Here is a 21,051-nt window from a genome sequence, read left to right as displayed (position 1 = left end):
TAGTGCCCAGGATGACCCACTGCTTGGTGAACAGGAAGCTGGTTCCTACCACTAAGCTGCATGCTTAGTCTGCTGTTAGTAAGACAGAATCTCACACTGTGTCCCAGCCTGGTTTGTAACTCAGAGAAATTCCCCTGCCTCAGCCTCCCAAGCGTTGGTACCGACAGTTCTTTTCTCCTAGGCCTTTGGAAATGTTCCCCGCCTCTGTTTACCCTCGTTGTATTTTGCTGTAGAAAGTTGGACGCCCAGGTGAGGGCTGCGGTGGCGATGTACTCGGAGGACTGGGTCATTGTACGCAGAAGGTGCGTCCGACCCAGAGCGGTTCACGGGAGAGGAAGGAGGGTGGCAGGGCTGCAGTCTGTGGTTGGCCCCTCTGTTTAGTCACCCACTGAACTTCTTTAGTAAGAAGGGGCCTTGGTAGTTGTCACGTGACTTCACTGTATCACTGTATCACCTGATTGGCCCTGCCCCACCCCCCTGCTAGGTACCAGCACCTGAGTACGGCGTACAGCCCTGTCACTACGGAGACACAGCGAGAGCGACAGAAAGGCCTCACTTGCCAGGTCTTCGAGCAGGATATCTCTGGGGATGAAAGGATGGGTCCTGAGGACACGGTGAGGGGCCGCTGGCTGGGATTACTGAGGGTTTGGACTCAGGAAAATGCCCTGTTAGCCTTGATCCTAGTGAGTGAAATAGACACCAGGACTGAAAGTCCTGATTCCGCGCATTTGTCAAGTATATGCTGTTTGGATACCCGAGGCTTGTCGCTTGTGCTCCGTTCATCCAGTGACTCGGGGCCACAACGCTAATCCCTCTTCACGGCAGAGAGACTGAGGAGAGCAAAGTTATTAGTGCTTATATGTTGTTGGTCAGCATTTACTGAACACCTACTGTATACCGATAATCATTTGTTCTTGCTAGTAGGTTTCTATGGTTGTAGTTAGAGGTAGTTAGTTGTAGGAGGTGTGGATTTAGCTCAGTGCTGTGCAAAGCCAAGGCATGGGTTTCATCCTCAGCCGGGGTAGGGGGGCAGGGAGGGAAATGAAAAAAAAAAAACAAGAAAACTAGATGCAAGGGGAAACCGAGGCTCATAGACAGATCAGAGAATCAAGGTTGCAGAGATGAACTAGATTGAAGTCAGAGCTATGAGACAGCTGACAGGGTGATCCTAGGTCAGCCAATCACCTGGAAGAAAGAACTCTCCTTTCCCTGGCAACAGTGACCAAAGTCCCAGGGAAGGCTCTGATTGGTCTAGCCCAGAGACCATTAGGTGTGCTCCAGTTGGTCAGAGAAGGGTCACCTGTGGGATATGGTGACCCTCCTACATCAGTGATAGAGAGCTCCCTACAAAGAAGTATTTCTAGAAGTTTCTGGAGAGGCCAACCAGGCCCCCAAGTGGCCCTTGTAGCGGTAACCCCACCTTGGCTTATCCTCAGCTTCTCTCCCATGTGGGTTAGATGTCTACAGGGACCAGGAGAGTAGGGCATACAGTTGGTGCTCAGCGCTGTCACATTTTCAACTGTAGGACGATTCCCAGCACTGCTCAGGCTCTCCAGAGGACACCCCTCGAAGCAGTGGGGCCTCTAGCATCTTCAGCCTGAGGAACCTGGCTGCGGACTCACTACTACCAGCCCTGCTTGAGCGGGCAGCCCCCGAGGACGTGGACCGGCGCAATGAAGCCCTCAGGCGGCAGCACCGGGCCCCTGCCCTGCTCACCTTGTACCCCGCACCTGATGAGGTGGGTGCCAGGGCTCACTGCCGCTCTCCAGACCAGAGTCTAACCACCCAACTATGTCCCTGTGTATCCAGCCAGTGTTTACTGGCTGCCTACTATATCCCCACCTTCAGCTTATGACGTTTATTGAGCACTAAGTGCTTATCTCTACATTTATTTAACCAATATCCATTGTATGCCTACTGTATACTTCTCTGTTTAATTAACCTGTGTGCTGACCACCTATCATATGTGTCTCTATATGTCTAGCCATTTTCTTTGGCTCCTAGTAAATACCATTATGTTTTGTTTAACCATTTATTGAGAGCTGGCCGTATATTTAGTCAGTACTTGCAGGGTTTGTAGAGAATAGAAATATTCCTTGGCTATCATGGGGTTATTGGTATAAATACCAACAAATATTTTTGAAGTTTAAAATATATAAGTCAAAAATGCTTTCAAGCAGGGTGGTGGTGGTGCATTCTTTTAATCCCAGCACTCAGGAGGCAGATGCAGGCAGATCTCTGTGAGTCCAGGGCCAGCCTGGTTTACAGAGTGAGTTCCAGGACAGCCAAGGCTACACAGAGAAACTCTGTCTCAAAAAAAGAAAAACCAAACAAACAATGCATTCAAGCTTGGCATGGTGTTCCGTGCTTATAATCCCAGCACTTGGGAGGTGGGGGTAGAAGGATCAGACATTCAAGGTCAACCTTGGCTATGAATTCCAGGCCAGTGAGGACTGCAGAATAAAACAAAGAGAACGTATAGCACAGCCGCTTACCGCGTGCTGTCGTCTAACCTGCGCTGGGAGGCTCAGAATGCCCACTTAGCCTCTAGCTGTTCAGAGCCCTGAGGTGGAGAGCCCTGTTCTAAACTAAAGTGTTGACTCTCTCACGTGCTGTTGTGTGGGTAATACATTCATAACCCTCGCCAAGCCACAGAGTTGGAAACCCAACTGCTAAACTCAGAGACTTTGTACTGTTTGTCTGTCTGTCCGTCTAGCATTCAGTGAGTGCTTTCTTTATACACTGTATCTATCCAAACAGAATCTGTTGGCACTTCCTGTATATCTCTGAACAGAATGGACCAGCATGCTTTATGATTGATAGTGGGGATATGGCTGGGTTAGAAGGAGAGGAGGCATTCCAGGCTGGGAAACACCATGTGGAAAGTTCCATCCAGCTTGGGGTGTGGGGGACTGGAGCCGGGATTGGTGCGGCTCACCTCAGGCCAGGCATTCTAGAACAGTCCTGAAGAAACCATCCCAGATGTCCCCTCTTTCCCACAGGATGAAGCTGTAGAACGCTGCAGCCTCCCAGAGCCACCCCGAGAGCACTTTGGACAGCGGATTCTGGTCAAGTGTCTGTCACTCAAGTGAGTCAGAGGGCAGCCAAGATGGGTTTCCCTGTAAGGACACCATGGGCTTTTCCTTCCCCTCTCTGAAGGCACAAATGCCTAAACATGCTTCCTCTACATCAGCACATGCCACACACACCACACCACACCACACCACACACACACACACATACACACCACACCACACACACACACACACACCACACCACACACACACACACACATACACACCACACCACACCACACACACACACACCACACCACACCACACACACACACACATACACACCACACCACACACACACACATACACACACACACCACACACACCACACCACACCACACACACATACACGCACACTCCACACACCACACACACACCAAACACACCACACCACACACACACATACACACACACACACCACACACTACACCACACACACACATACACACATACACACCACACACACCACACCACACACACACACATACACACCACACCACACATACACACACACCACACCACACACACACATACACACCACACACACACACATACACACCACACCACACACACACACACCACACACACACATACACACCACACCACACCACACACACACACACATACACACCACACCACACACACACACATACACACACACCACACACACCACACCACACCACACCACACACACATACACGCACACACCACACCACACATACACACACACCACACACACACCAAACACACCACACCACACACACACATACACACACACACCACACACACATACACACATACACACCACACACACCACACCACACACACACACATACACACCACACCACACATACACACACACCACACCACACACACACACATACACACCACACCACACATACACACACACCACACCACACACATACACACACACCACACCACACACACACCACACACACACCACACCACACACACACCACACACACACACACACCAAACACACCACACACATACACCACACACACACCACACCACACACACATACACACATACACCACACACACACCACACCACACATACACACATACACACCACACACACACACATACACACCACACACACATACACACCACACACACATACACCACACACACACCACACCACACACACATACACACATACACCACACACACACCACACCACACATACACACATACACCACACACACACTCCACACACACACACACACCACACACACACCACACACACACATACACACACCACACACACACCTCCTCCCACTCAGCCAGTCCCCCCACTAGCAGCTCCAGCTCCCTCCCTGGGAAATGCCATGCTTCTTCCTAGCCTCTGGTCCCCCAAGCTGTGCCCAGAGCCTCTCTGATCCCCAAGACCTTTCCTCCAAGTGTCTATCACAGGTCTGTGTGAGCCACTTCGTAGTTCTGTATCCTGTGTACAACAGGAACTCACTGAGTGAGTGTTGAATGACTACCTGAGCCAACAGCTTCATTCCTAACTTTGGAGTGTGGAGCCGAGGACCAGAATGGAACTTCTGTTTCCTGCTCTGATCTAGACAGAAATAGGGTCCAGGAGGGGCAGGGCCAGGCTCTGAGTGCACTTCCTGCTCTGTTCCATTCCCACGCTCTTCTTGCTGCTCCAGGGAGCTCAGAGCCAGGCTCCGCCTCTCCACTCTGTCTCAGTAGGAGGGTGGGCAGGCCATAGCCAGACCCTTGTTTGTTTTGGATTTTTGGTTGTTTTTTTTTTTTTCAAGACAGAGTTCTCTGTTTCTCTGTGTAACTGCCCTAGCTGTCCTGGAACTAGCTCTTGTAGACCAGGCTGGCCTCAAACTCACAGAGATCCATTTGCTTCTGCCTCTCGACTGCTGGGATTAAAGACGTGCACTACTACCACCCAGCCAGACCCTTGTTTTTACAAATGTCAAGATCTCAAGCAGGTTACCCATGCTGTTCTGTGCCTCAGTTTCCCCATCTACACTCACTTCACAGGGGAGGGGAAGGTCTGATGAGTTCATACATGCACAGAGCTGCCTAAAATAGTAGGAAGTCTCATGTCCCCATCAAAGCCCACAGGGGCTGGGGCATAATGCCTCAGCAGGTAGAATGCTGGTCAGGCACACGCGAAGCCCCAGGTTCTGTCCACAGCACTGCAGAGACAGGGTGTGATGGTACAGGCCTGTCACCCAGCATTTGAGAGACAGAGACAGGAGAATTGGGAATTTGAGGTCTTTTCTGGAAACATAGGAGTTGGAAGCCAACCTTCCAACTGGGCTAAATCAGACCCTGTCCCAAAAGGGGAAGCAAAGAAGAAGAGGAAGAGGGCAGAGGATGTGGGTGAGAGCTGGCACAACAGAGTGCTTCCCATTTACCCGCAGGTTTGAGATTGAAATTGAGCCCATCTTTGGCACCTTGGCCCTGTATGATGTGCGGGAGAAAAAGAAGGTAGGTACCTTCCCCCTTGATCCCTTCTCCCGCCTCCCCAGGTGTCTCCCCTGTCCCTCCTCTTACTCCTTGGTGGAAAGCTGTGGAGCAGTGTCTCCCAGCTAGCTGCCTCTCATGTCCCCAGATTTCAGAAAACTTCTACTTTGACCTAAACTCAGACTCCGTGAAGGGACTGCTCCGGGCCCATGGCACCCACCCGGCCATCTCCACCTTGGCACGCTCCGCCATCTTCTCTGTAACCTACCCATCTCCTGACATCTTCCTGGTTGTCAAGGTGCCCATTGGGGCCCCACAAGGGGGTGGTTTATCATAATTGGAACCAGAGGTTCAGTGGGATAGACTGTGATTCCAGCACTTGGAGGCAGGGGGATTGTGAGTTTGAACCAGATTAGACTGCTTATAGAAACTTTGTCTTAAACACGCACAGAACAGTCTCGTCTGCCTCTGTGATGGGGCAGGAAAGGTGTGCTAATGTGTTCTGGGGGTTCTTTCAGTAAAGGTTAGATCAGTTAGGTTACAGCAGTGAAACAGATTATCAGCTCTTCAAGATGAAGGTTGCAATGGGGAATCTGAGGCACAAAACATGTAAGGACCTTGCCTAGGGTCCCACAACTCTTGAGGTGTTTAGGATTGGAGTTCCTGTCCTGTCATTCAGAGTCAGGCTTCAGTGTGGACTGACAAAAATGTAGCATGTGTGATGCCATGTGCCCGTATGATGCGTGTGCCCTGTGATGGCGTGTGCCCATGTGATGCGTGTGCCCATGTGATGGCGTGTGCCCGTGTGATCCGTGTGCCCGTGTGATGGCATATGCCTATTAAGCCTAGCTACCAGGGAAGTTGGGGCTTGCTTATGCTGTGACAAGCGCCATGGCCAACAGCAACTTGGGGAGAAAATGATTTATTTCAGATTATACTTCTCGGGTCACTCCATCGTGAAGGGAAGTCAGGGCAGGAACTCAAGGCAGAAACCTGGAGTCAGAAACTGAAGCAGAGGCCATGGAGGAGTGCTGCTTGCTTCCTGGCTTGCTCTTCCTGACCCGCCAGCCTGCCTTCTTATACACCTCGGGGACACCTGCTCAGAGAGGCACCACCCACAGTGATGCCTCCCACATCAGTATTAATCAAGAAAATGCCTCAGACTGGCCTACAGGCCAATCTGAGGGGAGGTGTTTTTTCTCCATTGAAATTCCATCCTCCCAGAAAACCCTGGCAGGTGCCAAGCTGACAAAAAGCCAACCAGAGGGGCTGGAGAGATGGCTCAGTGGTTAAGAGCATTGCCTGCTCTTCCAAAGGTCCTGAGTTCAATTCCCGGCAACCACATGGTGGCTCACAACCATCTGGAATGAGGTCTGGTGCCCTCTTCTGGCCTGCAGACATACACACAGACAGAATATTGTATACATAATAAATAAATAAATAAATATTAAAAAAAGAAAAAAGAAAAAAGCCAACCAGAACACAGGATTGCAAATCTGAATCCAGCCCATGAGACTCAATTTCAAAATAAAAGTGGAAAAGGGCATGGTTCAGCAGTAGGGTGTTCTAGAATCCTTCAGTGAGGGCCTGGGGGCGTGGCTCAGTGGTAAAGGAGGCCCTGGTTTCTACTATCCCCAGTGTAAGAGAGATAAAGAGATGCTGGTGGCACACGCCTGCCTCTAATCCCAGCACTCAGAAGGCAGAGGCAGGTGGATCTTAGTGAGTTAGAGGCCAGCCTGGTCTACAGAGCAAGTTCCAGGACAACCAGGGCGCTGCGGTGTGAACTTGTCTCAAAACAAGAGAAATGAGGGCTGGGGGCTGGAGAGATGCTTTAGCAGTTGAGCACCCACTGTTCTTGCTGAAGACTTTTGTTCAATTTCCAGCGCCCATGCCGGGTGGATCCAGTGCCCTCTTCTGGCCACTATGGGCACTGCACTTACACTCAGACACATGCATAATTAAAAATAAATTCTGTTAAGAAAGTGAAAAAAAGCTGGGTGTAGAGGTGCGCACCTTTAATCCCAGTCCTGGGATGAATCTCTGTGAGTTCAAAGCACTATGTAGAGAATTTTGGGACAGCCAGAGCTACATAGTGAAATCCTGGATGGGGGGGGGAGGGAAAATGTAGAGAAAATATCCACAGTTTAAGGTGGGATGGATGAAGGGATTGAGACACATCTGAAAACGAGCTACTTGGCCAGCAACGTGCTAGAAGTCAGTACTGAGGACCGTGGGAGCCATGGCGGCTGTCAGTATGGGCTAGAGAATAGTGATACAGGCTTGCTAGGATGCAGGAGTTCTGGGTTCATTCTCAGTCTCGAATGAAGTATCTGTGGGTCACCGAGGGTCCAGAAGACTGGAAAGGGGCTAAGGAGTCCCTTGCTGGGTCCTTCTGCCCTACAGCTGGAAAAGGTGCTTCAGCAGGGGGACATCAGCGAGTGCTGCGAGCCCTACATGGTGATGAAGGAGGCAGACACAGCGAAGGTAGGTGTGGGTGAGCTGGGCAGGGTGGGAGGGTAGGTTTTGAGGGTGCGGCACGGGGAGGGACGCTGAGCTGTGGGTGCATCTCCCCACAGAACAAAGAGAAGCTGGAGAGGCTGCGCCTGGCCGCCGAGCAGTTCTGCACCAGGCTCGGCCGCTACCGCATGCCCTTCGCCTGGACGGCTGTGCACCTAGCGAACATCGTGAGCAGTGTTGGGCCTCAGGACCGGGATTCTGACTCCGAGGGCGGTGAGGACGCGTGCTGTCTCTCAGCGTCATTACACCCGTCTCCCTTCCTCTGCCACCATCACCCTTCTCATTCCTGCGCCCCTCCCCCGCCCCCGCCACCATGCCCGTCTCTCCTAGAGCGCAGACCTACCTGGGCAGAACGCCGCCGTCGGGGGCCCCAGGATCGAGGCTGTAGCGGGGACGATGCCTGCAGCTTCTCCAGCTTCCGCCCGGCCACTTTAACTGTCACCAACTTCTTTAAACAGGTGACCTTGGTATAGGACAGGGGCCTGGGAGGAAGGAAACAGGGATTCTTACCGAGGCCCCATTCATCTTGGGGACTTTCAACCCCTTGCCTTGGGGAACCTGTAACTGGCAGGAGGCAGAGCGTCTCAGTGATGAGGACCTTTTCAAGTTTCTGGCAGACATGCGGCGACCATCGTCCCTGCTGAGGCGTTTGCGACCTGTGACTGGTGCGTGAGTGACACCCTATAAAGAAGAACTGTTGCCTACATGGTCATTCACCAGACCATCCTGGAGTACTGGGGACTAACCCCGGGGCCCGGATAGACAGTGAAAGGAACTGGGCAGTTGAATTTTGCTCCTAATGGGTGCAACCCCCAGAGGACACCAGGACACCAGGGGACAGGCAGAGTCCCAGCAGAAGTGCCCCGCTTTGGAGACTAAGACAGGTAAAAACCAAGTTCTTTCTCCCCAGCTCAGCTCAAGATCGACATCTCCCCAGCACCTGAGAACTTACACTTCTGCCTGTCGCCTGAATTACTGCATGTCAAGCCCTATCCAGACCCTAGGGGGCGGCCCACCAAGGAGGTCCTGGAGTTTCCTGCCCGGGAGGTTTATGCCCCCCATACCTGCTACAGGTACAGTGTCCAGGCTGGTGGGACCCCATTCGTGTGTGCGTGTGTGTGTGTGTGTGTGTGTGTGTGTGTGTATGCACGTGCCCATATTTATCTTTCTCTATTGTGAGGGGGTGCTCAGGTGTATTTGAGTGAATGTCTGCGTGTGTTTGGAGGCCAGAGAACAGTTTTGGGTGCTGTTCTTCAGGAGTTATCGACCTAGTTTTAGGAGCTTTTTTAAAAATCATATTTATTCATTTTATTTGTCGGGGAGCGGGAGGTGCAGCACACAGTGTGAGTGTGGGGGTCAGAGGATAACTTGCAGAATCAGTTGATGTCTACTGTGTGCTTTTCAGACTAGAACTCACGTTGCCAGGCTGCGGTGACACCTTTATCCTCTGAGCCATCTCAGTATCCCTACCTTTTTTCTCTAACATTTGTTGTTACTTGATGTGGGATGTCCTTCTGTATGTGTGTTGCTTTTCTTGGTTGATGAATAAAGTTGTTTTGGCCAATGGCTCAGGCTCCTTATTAACTAACTCTTGCATCTTAAATTAACCCATTTCTATTATTTTGTATTTTACCACGAGGCTCATAATTTGTTACCTCTTGCTTCTTGGGCAGCTACATGACATCTGCCTCCTTTGGCAGCTACATGTTATCTCTTTGACTTTGCCTACTCTCTGTATATATCTCTGTTCGGATTTCCTGCCTGACTTTACTCTGCTAAGCCATTGGCGAAAACAGCTTCTTTATTAACCAATGGTAATAAAACATATTCACAGCATACAGAGGAGAACTGAATTCCACATCATCTCCCCTTTGCTGTCTAATTAAAGGAAGGTTTTCACTTTAACAAAAGAGGTATCAAGCAAGAATTACAGATACAGTAGTCTATTTGTACAAGGCAAAAATTAAAGAAAATATTCTATTATCTATCTTATCTTTGTGAGTTTAAAGTTTTGTATCTAATTTATCTTTTATCATAACTAAGGAAAACTATAACTATCTGTCTTCAACTCCTCACAGACCTCTTCAATATATATCAATAGACCTTAAATATGTATCAGTAGACAAAGATTTATACCAATGCAAAGTATTCATCTCTGTATCAGTTACTATTACTATTTGTTGAGATAGAGTCTCACTGTGTAGCCCTAGTTGACCTGGATTCATAGGGACTATCTACCTCTGCCTCCCAAGTCCTGGGGTTAAGAATGTGTACTACCGTGCATGCCTGGATTTTATTATTTTTAATTCTCTCTCTCTCTCTCTCTCTCTCTCTCTCTCTCTCTCTCCTTTCTCTTTGTATGCTTGTCTGTATCTGTATGGGAATGTACACCTGTATGTGGGAACGCTCACCTGTGTGTGGGTACAGGCACACCTGCATGTGGGGTGCTGAGGAGACCAGGGACTTTGGATCCCCTAGAGTTAGAGTTTCAGGTGATTGTGAGCCACCTGGCGAGTGATGAATGTGGACGGGTCCTCTGCAAGAGCAATATGTGCTCTTAACCAGAGCCTTCTCTCCAGCTCCCGACATGTTTATTCTCAGACAGGGTCTCTCACAGCTTGGAACTTTCTGGGAAGGATAGGCTGGCTAGGGATCCACCTGTCTCTGCCTCTCCATGAACTCCTGATCCTCCTGCCATTGCCTTCCCGTTGCTGAGACGACAAGTGTTCACCACTATACTGTGGTTGTATTTGGGACCCAGGGTGTTGTGCATTGTGCATACTGGGCAGGTGTCAGCTAAGCCCCCAACCCCCATTCTTGCAGACACAGGCACAGGCACTCAGCATAGATAGCCTCTGTTCTGTTTTATTGTGGGGTGTGTGAGCATAAAGGAACTCATGTACTGTCTCCAGCCCTCTTCCACGGGCTCTGTCTTCTGCCTTCCATCCCGCCTGCTTGCTTCTGTCTCCGGTCTGTGTCAGGAAGCGGGGCACACTGGCCAAGCCCAGCCAGCGGGCAGCTTTGTCTGCCCTGCTCAGGAGCCTCGTGGATCACATTCAGTGTTCCTAGTGGTTTGACTGGTTCTCAATGGCATCCAGATGGTCTCAGGCCGGAAGGGCTGCTGTGTGGAGTCTAGGGAGGGAGACAGCTCAGTCATGGCCGGGCCAGTGTGGGGGACCCCCTTCAGTGGACCTAGACACCACCCACCCTGACACCCCAAGTGGAAGTCCTCCACAGACTCACCTCTCCTGGATCTGTCGCAGCCACTGTTGCTGCTCTGCTATCTCCCGCCGCTGTCGCTGCACATGGCCCGTGAGCGCCCATAAAAGGTGGCTCTGTTTATCTGCTCGAGCCTGTGGAGTAGCATAGGGACCTCAGCTGGGGCTGGGGATCACCTCCCATCTCCTAATCACTGCCAGACCTCTCTGTTACGGTCCATATGATCCAGCAAATATCTAAGCCCCTTTGGCCTCAGTTTCCCCATTTGTAAAGTGTATGGCGCTAGATACTATGGTAAGAAGCATTTATTGAGCACCTACTGTGTTCATTGCCCGCATTTTGAGGCTCTAGCTTTGCTCTGAAGTGACTGTTACTCTTACTTTAAAATTTATTTTTTTCTAGCTCATGCATAGCACAGATGTAGAAATCAGAGGACAGCTTTTGGGAGTGGCCTCTTTCCTTCCCCATGTGGACCCTAGCATGGAGCCCAGGTCACTGGGCTGGGCAGCACGACCTTCACCTGCTGAGCTACCTTGCCAGTCCCATCCTTCACTCCTCACTTTGAGACAGGGCCTCACTCAGCACAAGCCTAAGTCGGGTCTCCGTCTAGTCAGACCACTGGGACTCCTGACCATCCCGCCTGGGGGAGCCAAGTGGGCGCTTGCAGGCGTGTGCCTCCACACCCAGTTATCCTCTTTGGTTCTTTTTGACACAGGGTGTCATCATGTGACCCAGGCTGGCCTCTCTGTAGGCACGACTGGCTTTAAACTTCTGTTCCTCCAGCCCCTGCCTCCACCGTGCCTGGTCCCTGACCTTACTTGCAAATGGGAAAATGGAATCCCAGAAGATCACTGAGGGTAGAACCCAGATACAGCAACAAGGGGGGTCCTCTAGCTCAGGGTTCAGATGTGGCTACTGATTGGGAAGCAGGGCTGTACCCCTCTCAGACCCGGGAGCCCCTTACCTTTAAGGTCTCAAATTCTTGGTGGGCTTGGCCCAGCCAGGCGCCTTTCAGCTGGACTTGTAGTCTCCGTACAGTGTCCCGTAGAGCTCGCTGGGCCTGGTCCACTTCTCCCAGAGACAGGGCTGTGGCCTCTGCTCGAAGGTGCAGTACATCCTCTTCAGCCTGCTCAGCAGAGGGCATCAGTGAGGTCACTAGTCCAGGTCTGTTCATGGAGCACTTGATCACTTTTCCTCTATTATGAGCTAACCAGGACAGTGGGATACCCTCAACTTAAGTTCACCCCAGCTCCAGTGCCCACCTGAATCTCCGACAAGCTGGTGCGAAGCTCCTGTGTTGCATCCCGGCCTTGACTGACCTCTGTGCCCAGGAGGCCCAGGACTCTGTCAAAGAGGCCCAGGCTGCGCCCAGCTTCTGTCAGACGCGCCTCCGTGGCTCTGTACACGCTGTTGAGGGACTGGCCTAGCTGTAAAGCCCCGTGAAAGAGCAGGGTCAGCTCTTCATATTGGGCTGGCTCTGGACCACCCAGAGGAGATACTGGGGCAGGTCGCACTGCTGTCGTGAAGGCCCACAGAAGGCAGAGAGTGAGCACAGCCATGGCTGACGGTCTGGGGGTGTGGTTCCTCTGCCACTGTGGGCCGCCACCTTTTATTGCCACTGACTGCCATTGACCACCCCCACCTCCCTGGTCAATGGTTAGCCAGCCATGGTTGCACAAGGGCCTGGCAGGGTGCAGGCATTGCATCAGGCTGATGGCTAAGCAGGCCACGCTGATATCACGCTGGCTAGAACTCGGGGCCAGCTGTGGCAGGGGGTAGGGGTGGAGGAGGAACTCAGGCTCTAGATCTCAGCACCAGGGGCTGTATGACTGCAGCATGCCTTGTCCCTCAGTTTCCCAGGCTTGGCTTCCATGATGCAGTGGCCAGTGTTTGGCCACCCTGAGGGGCCACTGGAGTCTCATGACTGTCAGCCATTTGCATGGACTCAGGCCTGTGCGTCACCTGGCTTCCTTGTCTCCTTGCAAGGGGTCACTGTGAGTGTGGCTGCCAGCTTGGGGGTGCAGGAGTGACATGACAGCTCCCCCCTGAGGTTATGAAGCCTGACCTCTGACCCTGTCTGCGCTCCGTGCTAACTTTAAGTTCCTAGAAGCCTGGGGGCAAGTACTGCACCTCATTTTCCACCTAGGGGTCGCACATACGGGAAATACACATTTGTTGAGTACCCACTGTGTGCCCAACAGTCATTGATTGCAAATGGAAAGTTAGTAAGTAAATCAGGCTTACCTCCTTCTAGCACTTGGGAGGCTGAGGCGGGAGGAATTGGGTTCAAGGCCAGCCTGGGCTGCAGAACTAGACCCTCTCTCACATCAAGAAAGGAAGGGCTGAGGTGAAGCTTAGAGATGGAAGGCTTGCTGGGTATGTGCCGGGCCTCTCTTCCCATTCCCCAGCAGCACAGAACATGGCCATGGAGTTGCTCATACTGAGTGTTTGGAGTGGAGCTGGTACCCAAACGGTGCCACAGAGGTGTGTGTGGTGAATGTCACTGAGTTATTGGTGGTTGGTATTGGGTTACAAAGGCTGAGCTGGCAGGCCAGATGCCCCGTTATACAGATAGAGCAACCGAGGCCTACAGGTTGGGGGCTGTGCAGTTATACTTAGGTACAGGAGGCAGGACCAGGCCCTCCAGCACCAGGTTCTGACTGTTATGTCCACCTGAGAGACGGACTGTGTAACGGTAATGCCAGTGGGTCAGCAAGGCGCTGGTGGGGTGAGGAGGGCAGCCATGCCTCCTGGTCATCTGGAGCACCTTTTTTTTTTATTAGATTTTTTTAAAAAATACTAATCCAAGTTCCCACTGCCTCCCCTTCTCCCGTTCCCTCCACATACCCACTCACCCCACCCCCATCTAGACCTCAGAGAGGGTAAGGCACATTGCTGAGTAGAAGGTCTAAGGCCCTCCCAACTCCCTCAGCTTTTCTAGCCAGGCAGCAGGAAACTGTGGGCAGCCCCCCCCCCAAACCCAACTCATCCAGCGGCCACTACAAACTGCTAGCCCCACCCTGCCCCCAAACCTGTCTATTCCTACTGGACCACCTTCTGGAAAGCTTTATTTTATTGTTCTAGTCATATGTGTCTGGGGACAGGGTATGAGCACAGGTCCCCCTGGAGCTGCCTGATGTGGGTGCTGGGGACTGAGTTTGGATTCTCTCACAGAGCAGTTTTAACTGCTGAGCCATTTCTCCAGCACCCAGGCTACCTTTTCAGCCCTCAGCCCTCAGGAACTGGAGCTGGGGCCCAGCTGGCAGAGTGCTTGCCTAGTTCACACGAAGCCCAGCATTCTGTCCCTGGTCCTTGATTGCCCCAGGAATGGTGGCACATGCCTGTCGCCCCAGCACTTTGGAGGTAGAAATAGGAAGTCAAGAGTTTAAAATCATCCTGAGCTAAGTAGGAGACCAACTCTGTCCTGGACCACACGAGACCCTGACTCAAATGCCTGCTGCTATTGTTTGTGGAGTTTTTCTGAGATAAGGTTTCCTGTGTAGCTTTGGCTGGCCTAGAGCTTGCTGTGTAGACCTTGAATTTGAATTTAAAAGACCCCCAAATCCCCTGGCTCTCAGTGCCCATATGTGCCTGGCTTATTCCTCCCTGATCTAGATGTGTGCGTCAAGAGGTTTCACCTGGCGGTGGTGGCGCACACCTCTAATCCCAGCACTTGTTAGGCAGAGGCAAGTGGATCTCTGTGAGTTCAAGGCCAGCCTGGTCTACAAAGCCAGTTCCAGGACGGCCAGGGCTGTTGCACAAAGAAACCCTGTCTCAAACAAAACAAAACAAAGCAACACCAACAAAGACGTTTTGCTTGTCCATGACCCTTGTGATGCCTGGGTTACAGCCTCCTCTGTCCTGAGTACACCTACTTCATGATTCATGCCCCTCTTTCCCATGGCTGAGTCCCCAGCTCTCTTTTTCAGGAATCTGCTCTTCGTATACCCACACAGCCTCAATTTCAGCAGTCGCCAGGGCTCTGTGCGCAACCTGGCAGTGCGGATCCAGTACATGGCAGGCGAGGACCAGAGCCAGGCCTTGCCGGTCAGTGCAGTGACCCTGCCCTTGAGGGAAGGGGATGGGGCAGGCGTAGCTTGTCCCCAGTGAGTCCCTCATGTCCCACCTCCCACAGGTCATCTTCGGGAAATCCAGCTGTAGTGAGTTCATCCGAGAAGCCTTTACACCAGTGGTCTATCATAACAAGTATGTGGGGTTGGGTGTCCCTGGGGGACTCTACCTGTAGGGAGAGTATGAAGGGAACAGGAAGAGTGGAGGCTTAAGTTTTGGTATGCAAATGAGGTAAGTTGAGGCAGGAAGTCACCCTCTGAGATTCCCACTCCCTAGCTGGCCCCTAGCCCCTGGCCCTGTCTTACCAGGTCTCCTGAATTTTACGAGGAATTCAAGCTGCGACTTCCCGCCTGCGTGACCGAGAACCATCACCTCTTTTTTACGTTCTACCATGTCAGCTGCCAGCCCCGGCCAGGAACAGCCCTGGAGACGCCTGTGGGCTTCACCGTGAGACACTGTTACCTCACAGCTTCCTCCCCTGACCCTTGGTCCCCCAACCACACCTGACCCTCATCCATTCATCTTCTCCCCAGTGGATCCCTCTGCTACAACATGGCCGCTTGAGAACGGGTCCCTTCTGCCTGCCTGTGTCCGTGGACCAGCCTCCTCCCAGCTATTCAGTCCTGACGCCAGATGTAGGTGCCTGTGCCCCCAACACTGATGCCTTCATTGCCCTCCAGCTCTCAGCCTCCTCTGTGGGCCCCTGCGGGTCCCCTGTGCCTCTTGCCATTCCAACAGAATGACTCTGTGGGATGCTGCATCCCCTGTGCCTCTTCCTTACCCCTACTAGCCCTCTCCTCTCTCACTGTCCCCAAGCCTCTCTGTTCCATAAACAGCCTTCCAGGTCGTAGTGGCGCACGCCTTTAATCCCAGCACTCTGGAGGCAGAGGCAGGCGGGCCAGCCTGGTCTACAGAGCAAGTTCCAGGACAGGCTCCAAAGCTACACAGAGAAACTCCTTCTCGAACCCCCCCCCCCAAATACATACATACATACATACATACACACACTCACACACACACACACACACACACACACACACACATTTGTTATTTTGGGAGTGTGCCCCATGTACCATGGGAAGTGTGTGAAAGACAGAGAATAAAGAATAACTCTGGGGTCTGTTCTGTCTACCGTGCAGGTCCCAGGGGTTAGACGCAGGTTATTAGACTAGGTGGTCAGAGCCTCTACCTACTGGAATTTTTTTTTTTTTTTAAGACAAGGTCACACACAGCCCAAGCAGGCCTGGAATTCTGTATAGTTGAGGATAACCTTGCGTCTGTCTCCCAAGTGTTGGGATGGCCGGCATGTATCACCATGCCTGGCGTCGTTTCCATCACCTCCATCAGCCCCTCTCCCTTGTACCAGCTAACGAACAAGTCTGATGGCTTCAAGTTCCCCGTTACGTGCTATTCCTAGGCTGTTGTCTTTCCTGGTTAATGTTCACTCCAAACATAGCCCCCATTTTCTGTGGGTTTCCAGCCTGCCATTAGGGCTCTCCTTAGGGTGCCCTGCCGCTCCCTCAGGCCATGATGTCGCAATGGCCAGGGCCATGGCCTGGCCTTGTGGCCTGATGCATGTGGGAGGGAGAGCCTTGCCCACCCCACCTCTCCCTCCCACAGGTGGCGCTGCCGGGCATGCGCTGGGTGGACGGTCACAAGGGTGTGTTCAGTGTGGAGCTAACAGCTGTGTCTTCCGTGCACCCCCAGGTACAGAGCGGGTTGAGAACCCCTCCCGCTTACCCTGGGATTGAGCAAGATTTACTTGCAACTGGCTGGTAAAGGTCTGGCCTCCAGCCACCGGACGTGACTTTAGTCCGCCTGACCCAGACTGCTGACTCAGATGAGAGGGCGGGGCACCCCTCCCCCCTTTCCCCCTTTGCTCTCCCCCTCCGCTCCCTCTCCCCACCACCATCCTACTCCAACCCACCCCACCCCTGCTCTCTGCTGACTCCATGTCCTTCCCTCTCCTTAGGACCCCCACTTGGATAAGTTCTTCACTTTGGTACATGTTCTAGAAGAAGGGACCTTTCCATTCCGGCTCAAGGAGACAGTGCTGAGTGAGGCCACTGTGGAGCAGGAGCTGCGAGCCAGCTTGGCAACCCTGCGCCTCGCCAGCCCAGAGCCCCTTGTGGCCTTTTCCCACCACGTTCTAGACAAGCTTGTCCACCTGGTTGTGCGGCCACCCATCATTGGGGGCCAGATAGGTGAGCCACTGTGGTGTCAGGCCTGTTTCTGGAAAGGCACCCCCCCTTCTTCCCCAGCCCTGAGTTTCTTCCTATAGTTCATCTGTTTCTCTGGACCCCCAGGGCACAGGCCCCCAGTGCAGGGCCTTTAAGATCCTGATGGGCTCTTCCACCCTAGCGACCTCTCCCTCCTCTGGAGGCTTTGGGCAGTGGAGCTTGACCTTTGCTCTGTCCGACAGTGAACCTGGGCCGAGGGGCCTTTGAAGCGATGGCTCATGTAGCCAGCCTTGTGCACCGGAGCCTGGAGGCCGTTCAAGATTGCCGTGGTCACTGCCCACTGCTGGCTGCCTATGTCCACTATGCCTTTCGCCTCCCTGGCGGTGACCTCAGCCTGCCAGACGGTGAGTGTTGAAGGAGAATGCTGGGCCACAGGAATTGCTGGTGAGAGCTGCACACTAAGGGGAAGAGAATAGCCAAATGCAAAGGCCCAGGGCCTCACGGCCTCGCTTGGGTGACTTGCGAGGTAGATACCAGCTGGCCCACTTTGCTCTGGCCTCAGGGCAGGGCTCTACACATGTGACTGACAACTGGTTCCGCCCATCAGCAAGATGCTGAGAACAGGGGCTTAAGAAAGGCTGCCTGGTTGAGTGTCGTTCTATTGCCTAGATGCTCTGTGGCCCTGGCCTTTACCTCTCTGAGCCTGCTTTCCCACTTTTCTTTCTGTCTGTCTGTCTATCTATCTATCTATCTATCTATCTATCTATCTATCATCTATCTACCTATCATCTATCTATCCATCATCTATCTATCTATCATCTATCTATCCATCCATTATCTATCTATCTATCTATCTCTCTATCTATCTATCTATCTAATCTATTGTCTATCTATCATCTATCTTTCTATCTATCTATCATTTACCTATCTGTCTATTTTGGAAACAATTTCTCTTTGTAGTTTTGGCTGTCCTGGAACTCACTTTGTAGACCAGACTAGCTTTGAACTCACAGAGATCCGCCTGCCTCTCCCTCCTGAGTGCTGGAATTAAAGCCCTGTGCCACCACCGCCCAGTTTGTCTTCCTGTTTTTAAGTGGGGCACTAGTAGTGTTCACTCCACAAGGACACAGGTAGTCACAGATACAGCGATCTTGGAAAGCTCTTTCTGCAGAGAGCATTCGCTGAGATTGGCTTTGGGGGGATCTGTACTTCAGTGGCATGCCTGAGGCACAGAAAGAATAGTGGTGAGGGGGCAAAGAGGGAGAGACAGAGGAAGAAAGGGAAGGAAAGAAGGGGGGACTGAGGCAAAGCTCCTGGTAGCCTAAGCGTTCAGCCTGCACAAGACCTTGAGTTTCATCCCCAGCACTGAAAGAGAAGTTAGCTTCTTCCCATCCGTGCACAATGAAGAGTGGCTATGAACCACGTGGGCTCTAGGCTCTGTCCCCAGTGTGTTCTGTCTGCCCCGAGTTGCTATGAAGCAGAAACCATGCTCAACTCCATGTCACAGGGAGAACATGGAAAGTCAGAAGGAAGCCATTTCAGACTGGGCTCCTCCTGACAGGTGTTGACCTGACCTTTTCCTCTCTCCTCAGGGGTCCCTCCAGCAACTGTACAGGCTGCCACACTGGCCCGCGGCTCTGGCCGCCCCACCAGCCTCTACCTGACACGTTCTAAGAGCATCAGCAGCAGCAACCCTGACCTGGCCGTGGTCCCCGGTTCTGTGGATGATGAGGTGTCTCGCATCCTCGCCACCAAGGTAGGGCAAGGGAGCATCTGAAACCTCCAGCCTTAAGGGCTTAGCTGCAGGCTCGGTGGGCGGGTGAAGACTCTCCATGCTGATGGAGGAAGGAGAACCAGATGTCACTGTTGAGAAGGCTGTGTCCCAGCTCTGTGGCCAGGCTGAGGCTCTCACAGCTGCAGGGCTGTTCTGGGGGTTCTGCCTACTGCTCAGTTGACTGGAGAATGGGAAAGAGGGCTTGGTCTGACTCAACAAAGAGCACAATGTACTTGGTTCAGCAGGTGCATGTACACATGCAGCCTGTGCACACCAATACAAGGTGCGTGCATAATGCAGCCTGTGCACACTAATACAAAGGTGTGTGTACACATGCAGCCTGTATACACTAATATGAAAATGTATGTGCACATGCAACCTGTGCACACTAATTTGAAGATGTGTATACACATGTCGCCAGTGTACACTAATTTGAAGGTGTGTGTACACATGTCGTCAGTGTACACTAGTATGAAGGTGTGTGTACACATACATCCTGTGTACACTAGTATGAAGGTGTGTGTACACATGCAGCCTGTGTACACTAGTATGAAGGTGTGTGTACACATGTCGTCAGTGTACACTAGTATGAAGGTGTGTGTACATGTCGTCAGTGTACACTAGTATGAAGGTGTGTGTACACATGCAGCCTGTGTACACTAGTATGAAGGTGTGTGTACACATGTCGTCAGTGTACACTAGTATGAAGGTGTGTGTACATATGCAGCCTGTGTACACTAGTATGAAGGAGTGTGTACACATGCAGCCTGTGTACACTAATATGAAGGTGTGTGTACACAGGAGAATGGGAAAGAGGGCTTAGCCTGACTCAACAAAGAGCATAATGTACGTGGTTCAGCAGGTCCATGTACACATGCAGCCTTTGCACACTAATACAAGGTGCGTGCATACATTCAGACTGTATGTACACATACAAGTGTACATGTGTACACTAGTATGAAGGTGTGTATATGTGTGTCCCTTGTACATATATGCACAGGTGCATATACATTGTAGCCTATGTTGCACACATACATTGATATATATGCACACACTGCACATACACATATACCCCATGCACATCCATGCATGCACTTATTCCATGTACATACATGTACAAGTGCATGTAGACAGACCCCATGTGCACATACATACATGAGTACATATGTACATGTTCTCCATGCTCATCTACATGGGTTCAAATGCATGTGCACTCCAGGCAGTTACATACTACGTGAACACATGCACACTGCACATTTCCCAGATATGTGCATGGCACACATGTACTCTGGGGCAGTGTCCACACTTGGTCTCCCATGCTTCCTTCCCTGTGCTCGGCCAGGGACATCATCCCTTCTCTGTATCTTCAGGGTGTCGATCGCTCACACTCCTGGGTGAATTCTGCTTACGCTCCGGGAGGCAGCAAGGCTGTGCTGCGGCGGGTGCTTCCGTACTGTGGGGCTGACCCCAGACAGGTGCCCTCCCTATCTGCCTCCACATGTGTGTCACCTTTGCATGAACTAATCTCTGAGGACAGCAAGGACCCCATCGGACTTTGTCTGGAGCTGTGGCGGTCTTGTTCTATCTGGTCAGCATAATGAGCCTCCTGCTGCCACTTAGGCCACTGCATGGTTGGGGTGTGGCTGAGTGGCAGAGTTTTCATAGCAGGCATGAGGTTCTGGGTTCCATCCCCAGTACCACCAAGAAGTAAAATTAAGATTAAGAAGCAAGACTGAGTGGTGGTGGTGCATGCCTTTGATCCC

At 52.0% G+C, this 21,051-nt stretch overlaps 2 protein-coding genes across 10 annotated transcripts in view; one reads left to right on the top strand and one right to left on the bottom strand.

The window, feature by feature from the left end:
- Dock6 (dedicator of cytokinesis 6) overlaps positions 1 to 21,051 on the top strand; it is a 62,434-nt gene that overhangs the window by 7,922 nt on the left and 33,461 nt on the right. For 4 of the 9 annotated variants that reach the window (XM_041657165.1, XM_041657158.1, XM_041657157.1 and 1 more), the window contains exons 4-23: positions 234 to 302; positions 485 to 614; positions 1,526 to 1,738; positions 3,003 to 3,088; positions 5,485 to 5,551; positions 5,676 to 5,825; positions 7,931 to 8,011; positions 8,104 to 8,257; positions 8,375 to 8,502; positions 8,616 to 8,709; positions 8,955 to 9,117; positions 15,193 to 15,310; positions 15,399 to 15,469; positions 15,643 to 15,781; positions 15,868 to 15,969; positions 16,955 to 17,041; positions 17,307 to 17,538; positions 17,757 to 17,918; positions 19,107 to 19,270; positions 20,659 to 20,763. In XM_041657165.1, coding sequence (XP_041513099.1) covers positions 234 to 302; positions 485 to 614; positions 1,526 to 1,738; positions 3,003 to 3,088; positions 5,485 to 5,551; positions 5,676 to 5,825; positions 7,931 to 8,011; positions 8,104 to 8,257; positions 8,375 to 8,502; positions 8,616 to 8,709; positions 8,955 to 9,117; positions 15,193 to 15,310; positions 15,399 to 15,469; positions 15,643 to 15,781; positions 15,868 to 15,969; positions 16,955 to 17,041; positions 17,307 to 17,538; positions 17,757 to 17,918; positions 19,107 to 19,270; positions 20,659 to 20,763 — 2,515 coding nt within the window. Of the gene's footprint in view, positions 1 to 233; positions 303 to 484; positions 615 to 1,525; positions 1,739 to 3,002; positions 3,089 to 5,484; positions 5,552 to 5,675; positions 5,826 to 7,930; positions 8,012 to 8,103; positions 8,258 to 8,374; positions 8,710 to 8,954; positions 9,118 to 15,192; positions 15,311 to 15,398; positions 15,470 to 15,642; positions 15,782 to 15,867; positions 15,970 to 16,954; positions 17,042 to 17,306; positions 17,539 to 17,756; positions 17,919 to 19,106; positions 19,271 to 20,658; positions 20,764 to 21,051 lie in introns of all 9 variants that reach the window. The other 5 variants (XM_041657164.1, XM_041657163.1, XM_041657161.1 and 2 more) reach the window with 2 other exon arrangements.
- Angptl8 (angiopoietin like 8) lies at positions 10,896 to 12,822 on the bottom strand. The gene is made up of 4 exons (XM_041657167.1): positions 12,526 to 12,822; positions 12,228 to 12,389; positions 11,288 to 11,397; positions 10,896 to 11,176 (listed from the first exon to the last, which is right to left on the bottom strand). The coding sequence occupies exons 1-4, from the start codon at positions 12,820 to 12,822 to the stop codon at positions 11,149 to 11,151; spliced, it is 597 nt and encodes a 198-aa protein (XP_041513101.1). The 3' UTR covers positions 10,896 to 11,148.

Source organism: Microtus oregoni, unplaced genomic scaffold, assembly GCF_018167655.1.
Source record: "Microtus oregoni isolate MIOR12 unplaced genomic scaffold, Mior012 000008F_ref0000371, whole genome shotgun sequence".
In the NCBI taxonomy this organism is placed as follows: domain Eukaryota; kingdom Metazoa; phylum Chordata; class Mammalia; order Rodentia; family Cricetidae; genus Microtus; species Microtus oregoni.
This window is presented reverse-complemented; position numbering and strand designations above follow the sequence as displayed.

Excerpts from the sequence above, each read along its gene's own strand:
- Angptl8 (XM_041657167.1), bottom strand. The coding sequence starts at position 12,822 with ATGGCTGTGCTCACTCTCTGCCTTCTGTGGGCCTTCACGACAGCAGTG. Across the intron at positions 12,390-12,525 it reads CCAGCTTGTCGGAGATTCAG|GCTGAAGAGGATGTACTGCA; the intron begins GTGGGCACTGGA and ends TCTGCTGAGCAG. Across the intron at positions 11,177-11,287 it reads CTGCGACAGATCCAGGAGAG|ACTCCACACAGCAGCCCTTC; the intron begins GTGAGTCTGTGG and ends CTCCCTCCCTAG.